Source organism: Rhinoraja longicauda, chromosome 3 (assembly GCF_053455715.1).
Source record: "Rhinoraja longicauda isolate Sanriku21f chromosome 3, sRhiLon1.1, whole genome shotgun sequence".
Taxonomy (NCBI): domain Eukaryota; kingdom Metazoa; phylum Chordata; class Chondrichthyes; order Rajiformes; family Arhynchobatidae; genus Rhinoraja; species Rhinoraja longicauda.
In genome coordinates, this window is record NC_135955.1 from 86,833,682 (window position 1) to 86,853,802 (window position 20,121).

The 20,121-nt window shown below is 39.1% G+C and overlaps 1 protein-coding gene across 5 annotated transcripts in view; it reads left to right on the forward strand.

Moving 5' to 3' along the window:
- The window catches only part of LOC144592155 (uncharacterized), a 62,235-nt gene that overhangs the window by 38,908 nt on the left and 3,206 nt on the right, over positions 1 to 20,121 (forward strand). For 2 of the 5 annotated variants that reach the window (XM_078396581.1, XM_078396586.1), the window contains 15 exons: positions 112 to 293; positions 980 to 1,376; positions 5,105 to 5,263; positions 5,755 to 5,791; positions 7,305 to 7,572; positions 8,104 to 8,300; positions 9,060 to 10,239; positions 10,421 to 10,628; positions 12,066 to 12,132; positions 13,961 to 14,147; positions 15,064 to 15,337; positions 16,109 to 16,151; positions 17,385 to 17,534; positions 18,783 to 19,170; positions 19,561 to 19,813. In XM_078396581.1, the coding sequence (XP_078252707.1) occupies positions 112 to 293; positions 980 to 1,376; positions 5,105 to 5,263; positions 5,755 to 5,791; positions 7,305 to 7,572; positions 8,104 to 8,300; positions 9,060 to 10,239; positions 10,421 to 10,628; positions 12,066 to 12,132; positions 13,961 to 14,147; positions 15,064 to 15,337; positions 16,109 to 16,151; positions 17,385 to 17,534; positions 18,783 to 19,170; positions 19,561 to 19,813 (3,990 nt within the window). Of the gene's footprint in view, positions 1 to 111; positions 294 to 979; positions 1,377 to 5,104; positions 5,264 to 5,754; positions 5,792 to 7,304; positions 7,573 to 8,103; positions 8,301 to 9,059; positions 10,240 to 10,420; positions 10,629 to 12,065; positions 12,133 to 13,960; positions 14,148 to 15,063; positions 15,338 to 16,108; positions 16,152 to 17,384; positions 17,535 to 18,782; positions 19,171 to 19,560; positions 19,814 to 20,121 lie in introns of those variants that run through there. The other 3 variants (XM_078396584.1, XM_078396582.1, XM_078396585.1) reach the window with 3 other exon arrangements.

Sequence of the window (20,121 nt, forward strand, 5' to 3'; positions counted from 1 at the left end):
GCAGAACTGATAATATTTACCAAGTTAGCAAGTTCTGTTTGTCCTTATGATTCCAAATGTGCATTAAGATTGTTAAGTCCAATTGTAAAATATTTTTGTTTTGATTTCCAGTCACAATCTCCATCTGCAGATGCCGCATCCTCGGATTTGGCTGCAGAGCCATCAAGAAGAAGCACGTGGGATTCTAACAAAGTACTGCAATCCGAAAGGACATCCGAGTACGACGAACAGAATGAGGAAGAGGAGCTAACGCTCGCTGCCATTCAGGAAAATATTATGAGCAGACCAACTAGGTATTTGGAGCTTTATTAGTCATTTATCAGTTGAATATTCCTAGATGGATTTGGGGCTTGGAGCAATCTAGATCATTTGCATCCAGACCTAATTTTTGTCCAAAGGATGTCTCAGTGAGTAAGCATGAATTATCATTGAATGGTTGTAATCTTGATATATCTTATCACAATCCTGTTGACAGTGGAAATACTGGTGGCCTTGGTTCTCCAAAGCAAAGAAAGAAAAAATCAGCAGAGGAATCTTTCACTTAACTGATCACTCTGTGGAAAATCTGGCTTGGTGATGATGTTCCTTTGATTAAGGTTGCACATGTTCTAATAAAAATATGATATAACCGCATGTTAGGCATACTTTTCAAAACACAACCAATACCATGGATGATGTATTGAGAAAAACTAGTTTGTGGATCAATACATGTAAATGCCACACGGATCTTCTCCTTAAGGTAGTATAAGAAAATAACTGCAGGTGGTGGTACAAATCGAAGGTATTTATTCACAAAATGCTGGAGTAACTCAGCAGGTCAGGCAGCATCTCAGGAGAGAAGGAATGGGTGACGTTTCGGGTCGAGACTCTTCTTCTCCTTAACTTAGTTTGGTTGGACTTGCTGACAAACAGCTGGTGTTAAAATCTCTGTTGGATTGTGTTGCATAAAACCAAAAAGTATATCTGTATTTTATTGCAGATCCGGAAGACAACCCAAGCCTACAACATTTTATAATCCTTCAGCACATCATCAGACACCATCTATTTCAACATTATTATCTGAGGGAGAAAACGAGGCCAAGGTCAGAAGTAGACCTGTTCGATCTCACAAAGCTAAACCCAAAGTCAGCAAAGTCTTGGGCAAGAAGGAGGCTCAAACTAAAAATACTGGGAAAGGTCAAGGAACGCCAAAGATGACACTTGTGACCCTGAGGGCATCCCAAGAAGCTGATGATGATGAAGAATCGGATATAGAAGAGGAAGATGACATCTATCCCATCAATCCTGAGGAGGTCAACAAAGCTCCAGCGTTTGTGCCAATTAGTCTTCGATCTCCTGAATCTGTTCAAGCCCAAGTGGAGGAATCTATGGAAGAGGTACAGCACCACATGTTTGAAAATATGTTGCTTTACACTTCTGCGCACATACCTGCAGAGAATTTTGTGCATTTTGTTTTGGCAATTTTGTAGATAAGAATTAAATGAAAGGTGAATGTTCCACCATATTTATCAGTTTCTGCTGTTTCAGTAAAGTCATGGAGTTATACAATTTGGAAAACGACCCTTTTACCCAACTTGTCTATGCCAACCAAGTTGCCTACCTGAGCAAGACCCATTTGGCTGTGTTTGGCCTACATCACTCTAAACCTTTCTCCCTGTATATTCATCTTGTGCTTGTGCCTGTCTCCACCATGTCCTCCAGCAGCTTGTTCCATATACCTGGGAAGAGGGGTGGGGTGGGGGAAGGGGGGTGGCGGCGAGCGGCGGAGGGGTGAAATACTTGCCTCTTAGGTCCTCGTTAAATTTTTCCCCTCTCAGTTTAAATCTGTCTTCTAGTTTTAGACACCTATCCTGATAAAAAAAAGACTGTAACCCCTTTGCCTTTTTTATGTCCCTTATGATTTTATATATCTCTATAAGGTCACGCCTCAGCCTGCTACACTTCAAGGAAAAAAGCCTTTGCCTATCCAGTCTCTCCTTATAATTCAAGACCAGATCCAGGCACCAGCCTAGTCCGCAGCCTTTCCAGCTTTATAACCTCATTCTTTTAGCCAGTTGACTGGGCCTGCACACAATAATCCAAGTGCGGTCTCACTATCATCTTGTACCGTTGTAACATGACGCACGGATTCTTTTACTTAATGCTCTGGCTGATGAATGCAAGGGTGCCATATGCCACCTTCACTCTGTCTACCCATATTGCCATTTTCAGAGATCTATGTACCTGTACCCCTAGATCTCTGTTGTCTTTTATACCTTCCTATGTGGCCCATATTCCTCCAAACCTTTCCAATATACCATTCCAAGTGCTTGTAAATGTTGGAATTGTATCTGCCTCTAGGCAGCTCATTAGTGGGCAAAATTAGAGCACATGGTATTGGGGGTAGGGTACTGACATGGATAGAAAATTGGTTGGTAGACAGAAAGCAAAGAGTGGGGATAAATGGGTCCCTTTCAGAATGGCAGGCAGTGACAAGGCTCGGTGCTGGGACCACAGCTATTTACAATATACATTAATGACTTGGATGAAGGGATTAAAAGTACCATTAGCAAATTTGCAGATGATACAAAGCTGGGTGGCAATGTGAACTGTGAGGAAGGTGCTATGAGGTTGCAGGGTGACTTGGACAGGTTGTGTGAGTGGGCGGATGCATGTGGATAATGTGGATAAGTGAGAGGTTATCCACTTTGCTGGTAAGAATAGGAAAGCAGATTATTACCTGAATGGTCTCAAGTTAGGAATAGGGGACGTACAACGTGATCTGGGTGTCCTAGTGCATCAGTCACTGAAAGGATGCGTGCAGGTACAGCAGGCTGTGATAAAAGCCAATGGAATGTTGGCTTTCATAACAAGAGGAGTTGAGTATAGGAGCAAAGAGGTCCTTCTGCAGTTGTATAGGGCCCTAGTGAGACCGCACCTGGAGTATTGTGTGCAGTTTTGGTCTCCAAATTTGAGGAAGGATATTCTTGCTATTGAGGGCATGCAGCGTAGGTTTACTAGGTTAATTCCCGGAATGGTGGGAGAGTCATATGTTGAAAGACTGGAATTTAGGATGAGAGGGGATCTTATCGAAACGTATAAGATTATTAAGGGGTTGGACACGTTAGAGGCAGGAAACATGTTCCCAATGTTGGGGGAGTCCGGAACCAGGGGCCACAGTTTAAGAATAAGGGGTAGGCCATTTAGAACGGAGATGAGGAAAAACTTTTTCAGTCAGAGAGTTGTAAATCTGTGGAATTCTCTGCCTCAGAAGGAAGTGGAGGCCAATTTTCTGAATGCATTCAAGAGAGAGCTAAATAGAGCTCTTAAGGATAGCGGAGTCAGGGGGTATGAGGAGAAGGCAGGAACGGGGTACTGATTGAGAATGATCAGCCATGATCACATTGAATGGTGGTGCTGGCTCGAATGGCCTACTCCTGTACCTATTGTCATTCCATATACGCGCCAATCTCTGTGTGAAACCTTGTCCTTGGGTTCCTTTTAAATCTTTCCTCTCTCACCTTAAATCCACAAACTCTAGTTTTAGAACCCCCTACCCTGGGGAAAAATCTGGCTAATCTAATCTAATCTAATCTAATCTAATCTAAGCCCCCCATGACTTTATAAAATTCTAAGGTCATCCCTCAGTCTTGGATATTCCAGGGGGAAAAGACCCAGCCTATTCATCCTCCATCTTAAAATAAAAAAGCCCTCTAGACCTGGTAACATCCTTGGAAATTATTTTTGCACTCTTTCCTGCTTAATGACATTATTCCTCCAGGAGGGCGACCAGAACTATATGCGGTACTCCAAATGTGACAGGACAAATGTCTTGGACAGCTATAACCTGACATCTCATTCCTGTACTCGGTACTCTAATCGATGATGGCAAGCATGCCAAATGTCATCTACTAGATCCTCTCCAGTTTGATAAACTAGAATCATCATACTTTATATTTATTTTTACATTTAGATGTTGCTGACAGTGTGCACATTAATGATACAGCCCTAATTGTGTCTCCTTTTCATCCTCATTTTTAAAGGCAATCTTTCAGATTCTTCTGCCTATACTGTTCTAAGGTATTTAGCAATTATACTTAAGGCTATCTAATTAAGTCAAGTTTTTTTTCAATGCCGAATTGCTAAAATCCTTCTGTGGACCTTTTCTATGGCCACTATGTCACTCATTAAAGCTGTCCTGGTCTCCCTTTGCATAAAATAATTTCTCCTAGTCACTGCAAATTAAATTATTGACTGCTCAGCTGTAAGGAAATAATTGTTCTCTATTAAATTGCACCGCTCCAAGGAAATAGTTCTAGCTTTTCACTTCAGCCATTGCACCCACTTTCCCTATTCTTGACCACCCTAGTGAATTTCACTCACTGGTTTTGATGACCTCTACAATATAGAACATTATTGCAGATTATTCCTGTCAGGTTCATTATTACTATTTCTACAGTACAGTAAAATACATGGATCTAACTGAATAATTTATCGGAGATCAAACCGCAGAGATTATTGAACACAACACTTGTACATTTGTGAGATTGTTATGTTATAATTTGACTATGAGAACAAAGAACTATTTTTATGTATCCATAATTTTAATTTGTATAACAAACATTATATATGTTAGCTTTTTTTTTAACTCTTCTGTCAGGTTTGATTCCCTCACTATCCTTCCCATTTTTCTTTGAGGTAGCAACTTGCCCTTCATTTGAAGCCATATCCTGGTGGTACTACCGAAATTGTGAATCCTCAGTGGGTACCATCGCCAGCGTTGCAATATTTTGTACAAGGTTCCATAAGAAATTTCTATGATACTTTATCAGTAGTTATTTTTTAGTCCATCATCTACAGTAATGAAAGGAGTTATTCTTTTTACAGTTGGTTTTGTTTTGTTCATGTTTATTTTTTATGTTCAATCAATTATACATACATTTTCCTTCTGTTTGTACCATAAACTTGACGGGAGTTGAGATGATGTTCAAAGAAAAATGATACTAAAATAGATGGACTTTGTGCAGTTAATTAGAACCAGCTCTAAGCAAGAAATGCAGCTTTAAAATGTGTTTTATTTGGAAACATTTTTATATACCTTATCATTCCAATTTATCACACACAGCTTGAAATAGCAATTAATGTCTCAGACAAGAACTATACTAGTGATGCTGAACATTCACCCCTTGAGTTACGTGATAAAAGTGACCCCAGTCAGTCATTCACCTTTATTCCAGCGGAAGATTACCACCCAGCAACTGCTGAGCAGATTGAACATTTTGTTGTAAGTTGTTAAGTCTGTTGTTTTCAATGAAACTTTAAAGCTGAGATTTAAATAATATTAGACAATCTTTGGCAGCTATGGACTTGTCTAAATAATTCATGGCAAATGCAAATAAAAAAAAACGAATACAAAAAATTATAAGACAAAAGTACAAATGCACATTACTTGTTAAAAGTTTTCTTTAAAAAGCTGTAAAATATCTATAAACATTTTAAATTTGTTAATTTTAAACAAAAAGTTACATCTTTAACACTAAAATTTTTAAATTTACAAATGGTAAATTCTAATCACCATTTAATAATTTTAAATGTCGATAGTTGGTGTATTGTATAACTACAATAGTTATACATTTTGTATTGTGCAGAAAGGCAGTCAATTATGTTGTCAACATTTTAATTTGTGGGTCTTGAAGAAATAATTGCTTTGAATTGTTGTCTTAAAGTTAATGTTTCTTTACCAGAATAAAGAATTTGAAATTCATCTTTTTGCAGGAAGTTATTGAAGTTCCAAGTGATGATCCAGTTCAAGGTAAGTATTCATTTTAAGGATCGTTTTTTTAGCATTTGGTGTGTAATGCTACAAACTATTTGTGAGCTCTCAATATCAATCATTTCAGATGACAGTCAATGCTCAGAATACATGTAGTGTAGAAGAATCTTGTTAGCAAAACTGATACTTAACTCCCGACTCCTACTTCAAATAAAGGGGCCAGAGTTTAAGAATAAGGGGTAGGCCATTTAGAACTGAAATGAGGAAAAACTTTTTCAGTCAGAGAGTTGCGAATCTGTGGAATTCTCTGCCTCAGAAGGCAGTGGAGGCCAATTCTCTGAATGCATTCAAGAGAGAGCTAGATAGAGCTCTTAAGGATAGCGGAGTCAGGGGGTATGGGGAGAAGGCAGGAACGGGGTACTGATTGAGAATGATCAGCCATGATCACATTGAATAGTGTGATAGTGTGAATAGTGCTGGCTCGCAGGGCCGAATGGCCTCCTCCTGCACCTATTGTCTATTGTCTATTGTTTATATCTGAAAATATAAACCCATTTCTAATCACTGCATGTCCAGTCTATTTGATACTGGAATTCATCATCCATTTTACAAATGACCAGTGCTGAATATTTTTTTCCTTTAAATCATGCCCTCCCAGCACTTTATCTTGTGCCTGGATAATCTACAACCCGATGGCACGTCCATTGAATTCTCCAATTTAAAGTAACTCTGTCCTTTCTCCCCTTGATCTACCCAAATGCACTTTCACACACCCGTTTTTACCCCTCCCCACCCGCTCCATCTTTCCATCACCAACACACTATTCCTGCTGGGTCTCCTTCCCCCCCCACACTTCCCACCTACTATTTGGTTCCATGCGTTCCCTTCCTTTCTACCAGATGCCATGATTTACTGCCATTTATTACCCCCATCTATAGCCTCCCAGCCTCTGTTATTATCTCCACTCTTCCCTCCCCCACCTGACCTCAACGATCAATCAATCCCTTCTCATCGAGATCCAACTATTGCTTGCTAGCTCTTTCCCAACTCTCATCCTCAGCAGTTTACATTGATAGCAACACTCTACTCATTCAGTCCAGATGAAGGGTTCCATCCTAAAATATTGTCTGTCTATTTCCCTCCACCAATGCCGCTCGACCCGAGGAGTTTCTCCAGCAGTTTGTTTGCTGCTCAAGCCTTATCTGCTTGAGGGGTTGAAACGAAGGGCATGTGTTCTTTGGTGTATCAGAGGGAGAGATAAATGACGGAAGGGGAGCAAGTTACCTTATGCCTTTTCTTCTTAAAAACATATCATTCTCCTATACAATCTGATTTGGCTTCGGGTTCTAGATTTGGAATATGTTTAAGTAAATAGCTTATTCTCATAAATAAACTTTAATTCTGCACGAACAATCATTGGGCGTAGGATTTGGAGTTCTTTTATGAGGTGAATCTACAAATGTATTCAAATTAATATATTTCTAATGTCACAGCACTTAAAATGCAGAGCAATTTCTTCTTGGGTTAACTTGTACATTTGTTGCCCCTTTAGAAGAGGATCACTGCATTGCCGAGCTTGGTGATAGTTTAAGGGATGCTGCATATACAGATGTAATCTGTGTAGACCAGAAGAACTCTGAAGAAGAATCTGTCCTTGGTAGTGATGTTCCTTCCTTGCAGATTGTGGTGCACAGTGCGAATGATGAATTAAGCATTGATTCTAGCAGACCATGTGCTCCTCCAGAGAAAGATCTGATGGGTGAACTGGATTTGCAAAAGCCTCCTCTTCCAGAAGGAGATTCTGCCAAAGCTGGTTCTAGGTAATGCCTGTTGTATCACTGTAGGAAAGATAAGTTATTGTCTGAACAAATTGGTCTGGTTTATAATACATTTCATGCACTCCATTCCATATACGAACAATGTCAATGGAATATCGTGTTACCATATTAATAACACATCATTGTTTTAGGATTTGGTGCTTGATCTCAAATATGCAAAACAAACTTACCTTGTGTAGCTACAAATCCAGAAACGGTACTCCTTCCTCCCTGGTCCTCATTTATCTTAGTTGCAATGCCTTGTTTTAAAGGACCCCTTTAAAAATATTTTTTTTAAAGAAAAAATTATTTTCCCTTTCCTCAAATCCATACGGTTTTGGTAGCTGATCTTAATATCAAATAACCATCAGATATCCTTTCACCAATCGCATGTCCGCCATCTTTTGGCCTTGCTCTTTACTTAAGTTTAATTGCAAATATGTTTTGCAAAAATGCTTTGAGATGATCTTTTGAATTGTATTTCCATGAAAATGCTTTATTTCTGTCGTGATACTTGATTTCTTTCATTAATAGTTCTTCAGTCACTGGGGTATCAGATGGCGCAGAGAGGAACATTGCCAGGAGAAGGTGCAGATTTCCAAAACCTAAACCTAACCTCGGTAAATCCACTTCTAGAAGTCATGTAATAAAGCCTCGTCCTACCACAGAGAATGAAGAAATGAAAAGCTCTGCAGAGCCAACTGGATCGGCATTGGAAGGGGACAAACAGGGTACGCAAAATGGACAGAGCCTGATCAAAATCTTTTCCTTAAAACAATTTTTTAAAAGTTATTTTACATTGAAGTGAGCTGAAAATTTGATGTTTTAAGAATCTATTAAGAATATCTTTAAGTGTAGTATCTTTTGGCAAATAGGAATCTTAATAGTGTTATGTTAGCTATTTTGGAAACAACTATAAGATCTATTTGCTTAAATGTAGATTTTGTTGGGAAAACCCCAAGGAATTCTTCTTAAAGAAATTCATCTTGAAAAAAATTATTACCTTACATTTAACTTTGGACATACTGTTTAGTTTAGAGATATAAGGTGGAAGCAGGCCGTTCGGCCCACTGAATCCTCGCTGACCAGCGATCCCCGCACACTAATACTATCCTACACACGCTAGGGACATTTTACAATTTTACCAAGCCAATTAGCCTTTACGTCTTGTGGACCTTTACATCCTTTGCGTGTTGGAGGAAACCAGAGCTCCCAGAGAAAACGCAGGCCACGGGGAGAATGTACAAACTCTGTACAGACAGTACCTGTAGTTAGGATCGAACCAGGGTCTCTGGCGTTGTAAGGCAACACCTCCTCCGCTGCCCCACCGAACCTGATGGTAGTTTTCCAAGTCCTTGCGGAAATTATAGACATTACTTTAAGTACATTATTTTGTTTAAGGTGATTAACACACAACATAGCTAGTCCAGTTTCTCTGAGATAAAATGTTAGTACAGGCAAACATTAATTATAAATGCATCTGGTTATAGGTAATAAAACAGATCTGAATTCTGATGACTCCTTGCCAATTCAATTGATGACAATAGAAGGCAGTGAAGAAAACGTAACCATAAAACAGATTCCAGCCGAACAACCAAATAGTAGGATATTGGTACCTGATGATCAAGAAAGATGCGTGAGTGAAAGGTTACACATTTTAACATCTCATGAACAAGACAACTGTGTTAGAGAAGAACAGAAGATGAATAGAAGTGAGCATCTGGAAAGTGGATCTGAGAACTTGGATGAACAGTTAAACTTATTTGAATCTGATGAACAAGACAATGTGGGAGCAAAAGAGAGACTAAATAGAACAGAACACACAGAAAGTGGATCCGAGCATCTGACTGAAAAATTAAGTTTGTTATTATTTGATAGGAAAGACAAACATGTGACAGACGAAGAACAAATGAGTAAAACTGAGCATTTGAACAATAAGGTTCATGATCCTGGTGAAGAGCTACAAGCATCTGATGAACAAGACAAGTGTGTTGGAGATGAACAGAAGATGAATAGAAGTGAGCATCTGGAAAGTGGATCTGAGAACCTGGATGAACAGTTAAACTTATTTGAATCTGATGAACAAGACAATGTGGGAGCAAAAGAGAGACTAAATAGAACAGAACACACAGAAAGTGGATCCGAGCATCTGACTGAAACATTAAGTTTGTTATTATTTGATAGGAAAGACAAACATGTGACAGACGAAGAACAAATGAGTAAAACTGAGCATTTGAACAATAAGGTTCATGATCCTGGTGAAGAGCTACAAGCATCTGATGAACAAGACAAGTGTGTTGGAGATGAACAGAAGATGAATAGAAGTGAGCATCTGGAAAGTGGATCTGAGAACCTGGATGAACAGTTAAACTTATTTGAATCTGATGAACAAGACAATGTGGGAGCAAAAGAGAGACTAAATAGAACAGAACACACAGAAAGTGGATCCGAGCATCTGACTGAAACATTAAGTTTGTTATTATTTGATAGGAAAGACAAACATGTGACAGACGAAGAACAAATGAGTAAAACTGAACATTTGAACAATAAGGTTCATGATCCTGGTGAAGAGCTACAAGCATCTGATGAACAAGACAAGTGTGTTGGAGATGAAGTGGAAATGAATGTGACTGAGCATCAAAATGATGACACCAGGCAACTGTGTGAAAGGTAAAGGAGGATAATCTTTTAACAATTACTGTAAAGTCTAGCTGTGATGTTTTGGCATCAGTTCCAGTGTGTAAAAAGAAAATAGAAATCTAAAGAATTTTGTGTGATGTAAAATGCATTTTATTTGCAAACAAGGTATTCAAGGTTTTGATTATATGCACAATGTTAAACATTTCTTCAGGGTGTCTCCAGCAGATATTCAACAATACACAACAATTCAAAGTCAGGATGTTCAACCAGAAATGTCCTCAGAAACGTACTTCACACAATCTGCATTGACTTTGTGTCAAGCTGCTGATCCAATTCTGTCTGTTGAGACTACAGAAACAACTCCAGAAGCTCAATGTTCGAGTTACTCACCAAAGGTGAGCAGTATTACATATTGGCAAGTAAGTTTTTGAGTTATTTTAAACTGTGTAGTTAAGTATTTCAACAAAAAACCCCCAATAAAGTCTGTTGTTATTGCCATTTAAAAAATCATGCTATCATGTAAAAAGACAAATTGGGTAATATTTAAGAAAGAATTACACTTTGAGAGACATCAGGAAGGCAAAATTAGAACTTGGAGATAGCTCTGGCAGACAAGATAAAGGAAATTCCTTAGAGATACTGCAAGTATATTAAGAGCAAAAGGGTTACAAGGGAGAGAATAGGCCCCCTTATGGATCAAAGCGGTCATTTATTTGTCGAGCCACAGGAGATAGGCCGGGTATTAAATTAATTCTTATCTGCATTTACTGAGAAGATCATGGAAGCAAAATAATTGAGAGAAATAAGTAGGATGTGTTGGCACATTTCCAAACTGCAAAAGAGGTGGACAAATCCCCAGGCCAGACCAAGTGTATCCTCAATCATTGTGGGAAGCTAGGTAAGAAATTGCTGGGGACAGGTAGGTAACTGATCTCATCCCTTTATTTGAGGAAGGTTGCAGGTACAAACTTCAGCGAGCCTGACATTAATGGTGGATAAATTACTGGAGATGATTTTGAGGGATAGGATCTGCCAGCATTCGGATAAGCAAAGACTGATTAAGGATAGTCAGCATGTCTTTGTGTGTTAGAAATCATGTCTCGCGATCATTGATGGGAAATGTACACAGGGACATGGACCAAATGGAAGCAGATGGGACTAAAACCTGATCGGCATGGACAGGTTGAGCCAAATACACTGTGAGTGAGTCTAATTGAGAGGGGAGTCTTTGAGAAACTAGTGATTATATTGGCCCTGTAGAGACATCAGTTTACATCCGGCAGTTGTATGAGAGAATGAAGATTATTGATATCAAAAAAAGTACAGATGCTTGGTGAAATTGGAAGTGAAAACATGAACTAGTTCTAGTGGCAAAGAATCTGCTGAGTGATACAGGTGATAATTCAGTGCAAATTTTTTTTTTTTAATTGACCTGATGGTTCTTTGTTTTTTTTAAATGGAGCAACAATGAGAAGATGGTGCTTGTACCAATTCCCAATAAAGATGTATATGTCTATTGTTTACGATTAATGCATATCTTAGAAGGGCAATAGACAATAGGTGCAGGAGTAGGCCATTTGGCCCTTCGAGCCAGCACCACCATTCAATGTGATCATGGCTGATCATTCTCAATCAGTACCCCGTCCCTGCCTTCTCCCCATACCCCTGACTCTGCCATCCTTAAGAGCTCTATCTAGCTCTCTCTTGAATGCATTCAGAGAATTGTCCTCCATTACCTTCTGAGCCAGAGAATTCCACAGATTTACAACTCTCTGACCGAAAAAGTTTTTCCTCATCTCTGCACAAAAATGAATTATTCTGTTTTATCAACTTGTATTAACGTTTTATTTTTGTAGATTGATATCAAAGAACCCCAAAATGTGGAATACCAGGAAACACTGAAAATATCCGAAGAAAATTTTGGTATGTTTAATGCATGTTTCATAAACTCTTTTTTTTTTTTTCCCCCCACCTGAGTAAATTTACTTTTAGTACAGAAATACACAACTGGTAGTTAATTGAATTACTGGTGATTTGAGTTATAAAGAGATAGATTAACAGGATATAGGCATGGCTGTCAAGGCTGCTATTGATTGAAAGATGTAGCATGGAAACAGGCTTTTGGGCCACCGAGTCCACACCAACCATTGATCACTCCTTCACACTAGTTTGATGTTATCCCACTTTTGCTTCACTCCCTACAGAGACCAATTAACCGACAAACCTGCACGTCTCTGGGATGTGAGAGAAAACCAGAGCACATGGAGGAAACCAACACGGTCACATGGAGAACGTACAAATTCCACACAGACAGTACCTGAAGTCAGGATTGCACCTGGGCCTCTGGTGCAGGTCTACCAGCTGACTGTATTGATTGTCTGCATAGAGTTGCCCTGAGGAGGTGGTGCAATGGTTTCTTAATTTTTTAGGATGGCACAGTGACATAGCAGTAGAGCTACTATCTTACAGTGCCAGAAACCTGGTTTTGATCCTGACTATAGGTACTGTACTGAGTTTCTCCCTGTGACTATGTGGGTTTTCTCTGGGTGCTCCGGTTTTCTCCCACATGCTCATGTGTATCATCTTTCCATTTATATTGGTGCCTCTTGGACTACAGTAACACAGACCGCCTCTCGAATTTTTTGTGGCTGTGGTCAATTGAGCAGATCATGAGTTATAGGAGCAGAATTAGGCTGTTTGGCCCATCAAGGGGCGGCACGGACGCGCGGCGGTAGAGTTACTGCCTTACAGCGCCAGCGACCCAGGTTCAATCCTGACTATGGGTGCTATCTACACGGAGTTGTCAACGTGACCCTTGTGGGTTTTCTCCGGGAGCTCTGGTTTCCTCCTATACTCTAAAGATGTATAGGTTTGTAGGATTAGTTGCTTTGGTAAAATTGTAAATTGTCCCGAGTGTGTGGTATAGTGTTAGTGTACGGTGTGATCGCTGGTCGGAGCGGACTCAGTGGGCCGAAGGGCCTGTTTCTGCACTGTTTCTCTAAAGTCCAAAGTTCCAGCAGTCTGGATGTGTTGTGATGAAGATATCTGCCAGACGGCTACAGAAGGAAGTTTTCATTGCATCCATGTGGGGCAGGTCTCACTTGTATCCTAACCAGGAGTGGTGGTATATTTACTTCCCAATGGTGCCAAAAATGTAATTTTATTACTGTCTTACATGACTGCAAGACTTGTGCTCGAAAAGGTAACGGTAAAGAATTCTAATAAGAATGAACGATAAATGGTATAGGTCCTAGTCAAGATGATGTGCAATCTGGAAAAAGACTTGGCGAAGCAAGTGTTTGATGTCTTGCAACTATTGACCTTATAAATTAATGAAATGAGAGCTGGAAAGTGCCACTAAAATACAACCATCTTGCAGTAGAATACGTTTAAATGGACATAGTTACTGATCATGCTTTAAATCAGGATGGTTCCCAGCATTCTACGACATGAATAGGAAGAGTACTAATCAGTACTTATAAGTAGTAATATAATAGTGCTTGTAATAGTACTAATGAGTGCATTTCTGTGAAAATTTACACTTGAGAGGCATCCAAAGACAGCCTCTTGTTCAGTCATGTGCACATTGATCATTAAACAACTCAGATTGGCAGATTGTGAGTTTTTATTTTATTTTCTGTGGGTTCGCCTGTGTGATGCACATGTTGTGATCCCATTTCCAAAAATATAAATAGGGTAATTCCTAAATGGTATGCTAAATTGATTTTTTTGTGGTTATGTTTTGTTTTAGAGAACCTATTGACAGATGAAAACTCAAGAGAAGACACAATCATATTAACTTTGTTTGAGATCCCAGCCTCTTCTTTAACAGAATATGGTGAATCTTCAGCTCCCTACATCCCTGTTTCAGAAAACACCTGGAGTTATGGTGAGCCATGTCCACCTCTAACAACGGAAAACATCAAATTTACTGTGAGGTAAATCCTGTTTAATTTTAGACGTTCACTTTGAAACACAACTGAAAGTAGAAGTGTGTTTAATGGAAAATTGCATGGAAATAAAATGTTGTAAATAACAGCACCCAACACATTATTCAAAGATAATTTCTATACTTCTATTTTTGTTTAAGTGGGAAAATTGCCAAAAGTGATCATCCCTTTCTCTTTCTAAGTTCAACCCATATAGCCTACAGACGACCTTGCAAGAATATCCTCTCTGACTGCTGTAGTTATACCTTCCCTGATTAAAAAGACAACAGCCCTCCACTCTTACTTCTTCTCTGCCTATTTCAATGCTAGAAGCTTAACAGATAAGGTAGACGAGACATGGAATGTAGAAACAAGGAACTGCAGATGCCGGTTTACAAAAAAAGACACAGTGCTGGAGTAACTCAGTCTGTCAGATAGCATCCGTGGAGAACATGGACAGGCGACATTTCGGGTTGGAACCCTTCTTCAGACTCATGGCATGGATAAGCTCAGAGAACGGATATTACAGTAACAACGGAAATATGGCTGAGATGTAGGAGTAAGAATGCAGGCACAAGATTTCTTTTGGTAAACATAAGAGTTCAAACACTAGATTGTATTTGAATGGATTTCAAATTCATATTGATATCCTATATCTGATGATCCATTACAATGGCAGCAAAATTGTAATTATCAAATACTTATGTTGGTACTTTTTGTTTTGGATAAGTGAAGCATTACTCTATACATTGCTATTATATTGCAATTTGAACTCAGCTTCGTGAACTCATGTTAACTCGCCCTTAATAAAGAGTAGGAATTGCCTCATTCATTTGCATTAATATTGCCTGCTGTAAAAGATACCAAGGATTATGTGTTAGACTTCAGATTCTAAGTTTATTAATTACTATATTTCTGCTTGCAGCCCTGATCTATCAGTGGAGGCACCGACTGTATCCAGTATGCCTGAATCAGTGCCAATTCTAGAGAGTAACGTCCAACAATGGAGTTCAAATATGCTAAGCTTGAACATGGGACAAATGAATAGAAAAAGGAAAGCTGACAATTTAAGTGATGATCAAAATGATTCTGTCACGAAGAGCCCAGAGATTACATCAAGTTATGAGGACCCCAATGAAAATGTTCCACAGACTGAAGAAATCATTCAATCACATTTAGCGAACTTTTCATCACCTGAGGTAGGGTTTTTTTGTATTGACTTATATTTTTATTTGAAATTTGCATAGTAGACTTAATTTGCAATATGATTCCTTTATAAAAGAAAAAAGGTAGAGCTGCTGGCATAGTGAAATTTCGGGCGAAATTTATCCTGGAAAATTTTCATTGGTTAGTCAGTTTCTTCCTTCAGTCCAGCCAGACTTCTAACATTTCTGTCTTGAGACAGTGCGATTTACCTCATCTTTCATGTGTTTTACATTTCTAAGAGTTATCAGCCAAATTAAATTACTCGCCATTTGTATGCCCTCTCCCATCACTAATATTTCAAAACATTTTCTCGGTAAGAAATACTTGCGCCATGGTGGGGAATCTCAGTGGAGGATAATTCATGTTGATATCCTATGTGTGTGAGTTTTCGTGTCCATTCTTTGAATCTTTAACTGTTAATGCCTCCTGGTACAGTATCATTCTGTAATATCTCGGCAATTTTAACTTGGTCTGTATGAACCGAAGTAGATACAAACTTTCTTCCGTGTAAACTGTTTCATAGAAGGGGTAGAGGAAAAATATTATGCAATTGAAAAGTTAGAGATTAGTTAATAATCAGTGTACACAATCTTCTACTGGGCGTGATGAGTAATTTAATCCACAATACTATTTGTGTTCTCGCTCAAAGCAGCAAGTTAATTCCAATTGCTGAAACCTAAACCACATGTCATCTATAGAAATCTTTTTGTCAAACAATCCCCCTGATTGAATATTATAACTCTTCTGTGTTGTCTTTTGCATAGGTTTGCCCAGCTCCTTCAGCAAGAAATACATTAAGTAGTGATGGTAAGTTTCTTGTTGTTGCAAGAATTGGCAGTATTCATGAATGCTCGTTCATGATCATTAGCTTTTTTCCCATTTATTATTGCATCCTCCTATTTCTGGAATTGGGAAGAGATTACATTGCAGCTGACTACTTTTCTTGAACATTAATTATCTTAATTTCGTTAAATACTTTTACAAGATAGCCCTTCAAAATTACCATGTTAGCCCTTCAAAATTACCATGGTATAAAATTATGAGCGGCATGGATTGGGTAGATTAGTTAAAACCTTTTTCCCAGCATGGAAATGTCCAACACAAGAGGGCATAGCTATAAGAAAATAACTGCAGATGCTGGTACAAATCGATTTATTCACAAAATAATGTGATATAAAATAGCTATAATGTGAGAGGGGGAAAGTTTAATGGAGATGCGCGGGACAAATGTTTTTATACAGAGAGTAGTGGGGGTGGCAACGCGTTGCCAGGGGTGGTGGTGGAGGCTGATAGATAATGTCGTTTTAGATAGGTGCAAGGAATGTGTGGGTTAGCATATAATGAGGGCTTGACAGCACTGGCCTCTACTCGCTGGAGTTTAGAAGATTAAGGGGGGACCTCATTGAAACTTACAGAATAATGAAAGGTATAGAAATGTGGAAAGGACGTTTCCACTGGTGGGAGAGTCTAGGACCAGAGGTCATAGCCTCAGAATTAAACGGCACTCTTTTAGAAAGGAGGTGAGGAGGAACTTCTTTAGTCAGAGGGTAGTTAATCTGCAGTTACTCATTGCCACAGAGGGCTGTGGAGGCCAAGTCTACAGATATTTTAAAGGCAGAGATAGACAAATTCTTGATTCAAAGGGGTATTAAGGGTTATGGGAGAAGGCAGGAAAATTGGATTAGGAGGCAGAGATCAGCCATAATTGAATGGCGGAGTAGACTCGATGGGCCGAATGAGCCAATTATACTCCTTTAACGTGTGAACTTGTGAATAGAGGGATGTGGATCGGGTACAGGCAGATGAGATTAGTTTAACTTGGCCTCATGTTTGGCATAAACACTGAAGCCGAAGTGCACAGTACCTGTGCTGTTCATTTCTATGTCTGCGTGTTATATGTTGAAGGTTGTTACGCACTGTCTGTTTGCCTGGGTTCCCACATTGCAACATTGACAGTGCAACAAAAGTACTTCATTGACAAGAGCTCTTTGAGACATGGGGTATGAAGGCTTACAAATAAAGTGTTCTGATTTGTTTTAGATATTGCTCACATGAGTGTTCCACCACAATCTGCTGATGATTTCACATCCACTCCTTTGGAAGATGTACTCAATCCGGCTCGCGTTGAAAGATCAGCTCAGACCCCTTCTGAACCTGAAGAAGGGAGCAAATCTTCACAAATAAGGAGAGGTACATGACTAATTTAAATAGGTAGCCTCCATAGGATTGCTGCTTAGCAAACACTTCAATGGGATTCATTTGCTATAGTTAAAGATAAATGAAATCAAATACAAGTCTTAGTCTTGGCCATTTCTTCTAGATTATGTTGACTATTTGGAGAGCTCCATTGATTTTTGATAAACTCTTCCTGTTCTCAACAATGATAATAAGATGTACTGTTAATGGCAAGTTTTTGGAACCCAGCTAGTGTAGATGTGATTACTATGTTTAGGCACTGTATTTATTTTTTTGTTCGATGGTTTCTGATACTGTGGAATAACAGCTTATTGTGCTGATGTATTGCTGATTTCCTTACCCTTTTGAATACATTAGCCTCTGTGATTGACTTTAGTATTGTACAGTGCATTCAGAAAGTATTCAGACTCCTTCACAAGAAGACTTGAGGCTGTAATTGCTGCCAAAGGTGCCTCAACAAATACTGAGTAAAGGGTCTGAATACTTATGTAAATGTGATATTTCAGTTTTTTTTTTAAATTACTTTGCAAAATTTTCTAAACACCTGTTTTCACTTTTTTATTATGGGGTATAGAGTGTAGATTGATAATAGACAATAGGTGCAGGAGGAGGCCATTCGGCCCTTCGAGCCAGCACCACCATTCAATGTGATCATGGCTGTTCATTCTCAATCAGTACCCCGTTCCTGCCTTCTCCCCATACCCCCTGACTCCGCTATCCTTAAGAGCTCTATCTAGCTCTCTCTTGAATGCAATCAGAGAATTGGCCTCCACTGCCTTCTGAGGCAGAGAATTTCACAGATTCACAACTCTCTGACTGAAAAAGCTTTTCCTCATCTCAGTTCTAAATGGCCTACCCCTTATTCTTAAACTGTGGCCCCTTGTTCTGGACTCCCCCAACATTGGGAACATGTTTCCTGGCTCTAACGTGTCCAACCCCTTAATAATCTTATACGTTTCGATAAGATCTCCTCTCATCCTTCTAAATTCCAGTGTATACAAGCATCCTTCTAAATTCCAGTGTATACAAGTGATGATAAAAAAATAACTTAATCCATTTAAAAATAAGGCTGTAACGTAACAAAATGTGGAAAAAGTGAAGGGGTCTGAATACTTTCTGAATGCACTGTATTTATATGTGATGTTTTACATTGTTGCGATCATACACTACTTATGCTTCCAATCTGTTTATTCGTGGAATTCACTCCAATTGTATTCTAATTGGGGGCCTTGTGCATACTAGGTAAACTCGCTGTGAAACCCAACATTTCAACAAGGAGAGCTGCAAGCACTTCTGAGACTGGTCTTTCAGATATAAATTATAATACTCTGAACATTTCAGACACTACAAGAAATGCACCTTCACCTCTGCCTCCTGAAGAAAGTGTACAAACTGAAGCAACATGTAAAGCATCAGTGGATGTGGATTCAATACAACAGGAGCTAGGTGCTGATGACGATTCCAAATGTGAAAATGAAGCTCAAGATGCTGCAGAGACAGCAACTGTCGCTGAATTGGCTTGTTACTCTCCAGAGATTTTGGTGGCAGTTACAGACGAGGGCACTGTAACGGGGCAATCAGACACAAGTACACAAAGTACAGGTTCTACCTCTAGTACAACTCTAAAAAGGTAAATATGCTCTGCATTAGTACTTGCAATCATGTATTGTCTTTCCGCTGACTGGTTAGCACGCAACAAAAGCCTCTCCCTCCCTCCCCCCTCCTCCCTCTCCCCCCCCCTCCCTCCCCCCCTCCTCCCTCACCCACACCCTCCCTCCCCCCTCCCCCACCTCTTCTTCCCCCTGGCGTATTGTCTGCAGTAATAGGAAGGGATATAGGTCATCTACTCTAAAGCAACTGAACCAAAATTAATCTGATTCTGTTTATTTAATGAGTGTTATATATCTGGTGTAATAATATTTAAATTAGCATCAAAACAAACACGTTTTACTGCTGATTTGTCACAATGTACTCAAGAAATCTTATAATTTAATTGTAATTTTTTATTTTTTTTTAACAGACCAGTTCGCAAACCTCGAGGATTTTTATCCTTTATATCAAAAAAGTCCTCTGAAGGTGAAAGTGAGGTGAAATCCAAAAGGACAAAATTTCAGAAACCATGTATAAATCTCCCCCAATTTACAGGGAAAAGGCCAATCCCAACTGCAGCAGATGCTGAAGAAATGAAAGCAAGTGGTTCTCCACCTGCAAAAAGGCAATCTTGTGACAAGGTAGATGCGAGTCAACCCAACACCACAAGTTCCCCAACCAAAGTAAGTTACTATTTTGTTTCTGTGTACTCTAGAATGTTTAGATAAGGTTGGTGGGATACTGAGATTTTAGAAATAAAGTTCAGTAAGTGAATTTCTTTAAATGTCTTACCTTTATTATAAGCCAATTTGGATGGAGTTAAAACATACTATTGAAAGGGAAGTATTGTGTTTTATCTATGCACTTTCAACATTCCTGTCCCCTCCCCACAACTTGCTTCTTATAATCATCAAAGTAATTGGCAAAGAACATAGAACAATACAGCACAAAATATGCCCCTCAACCCATGATGCCTGTGCCAAACATGATG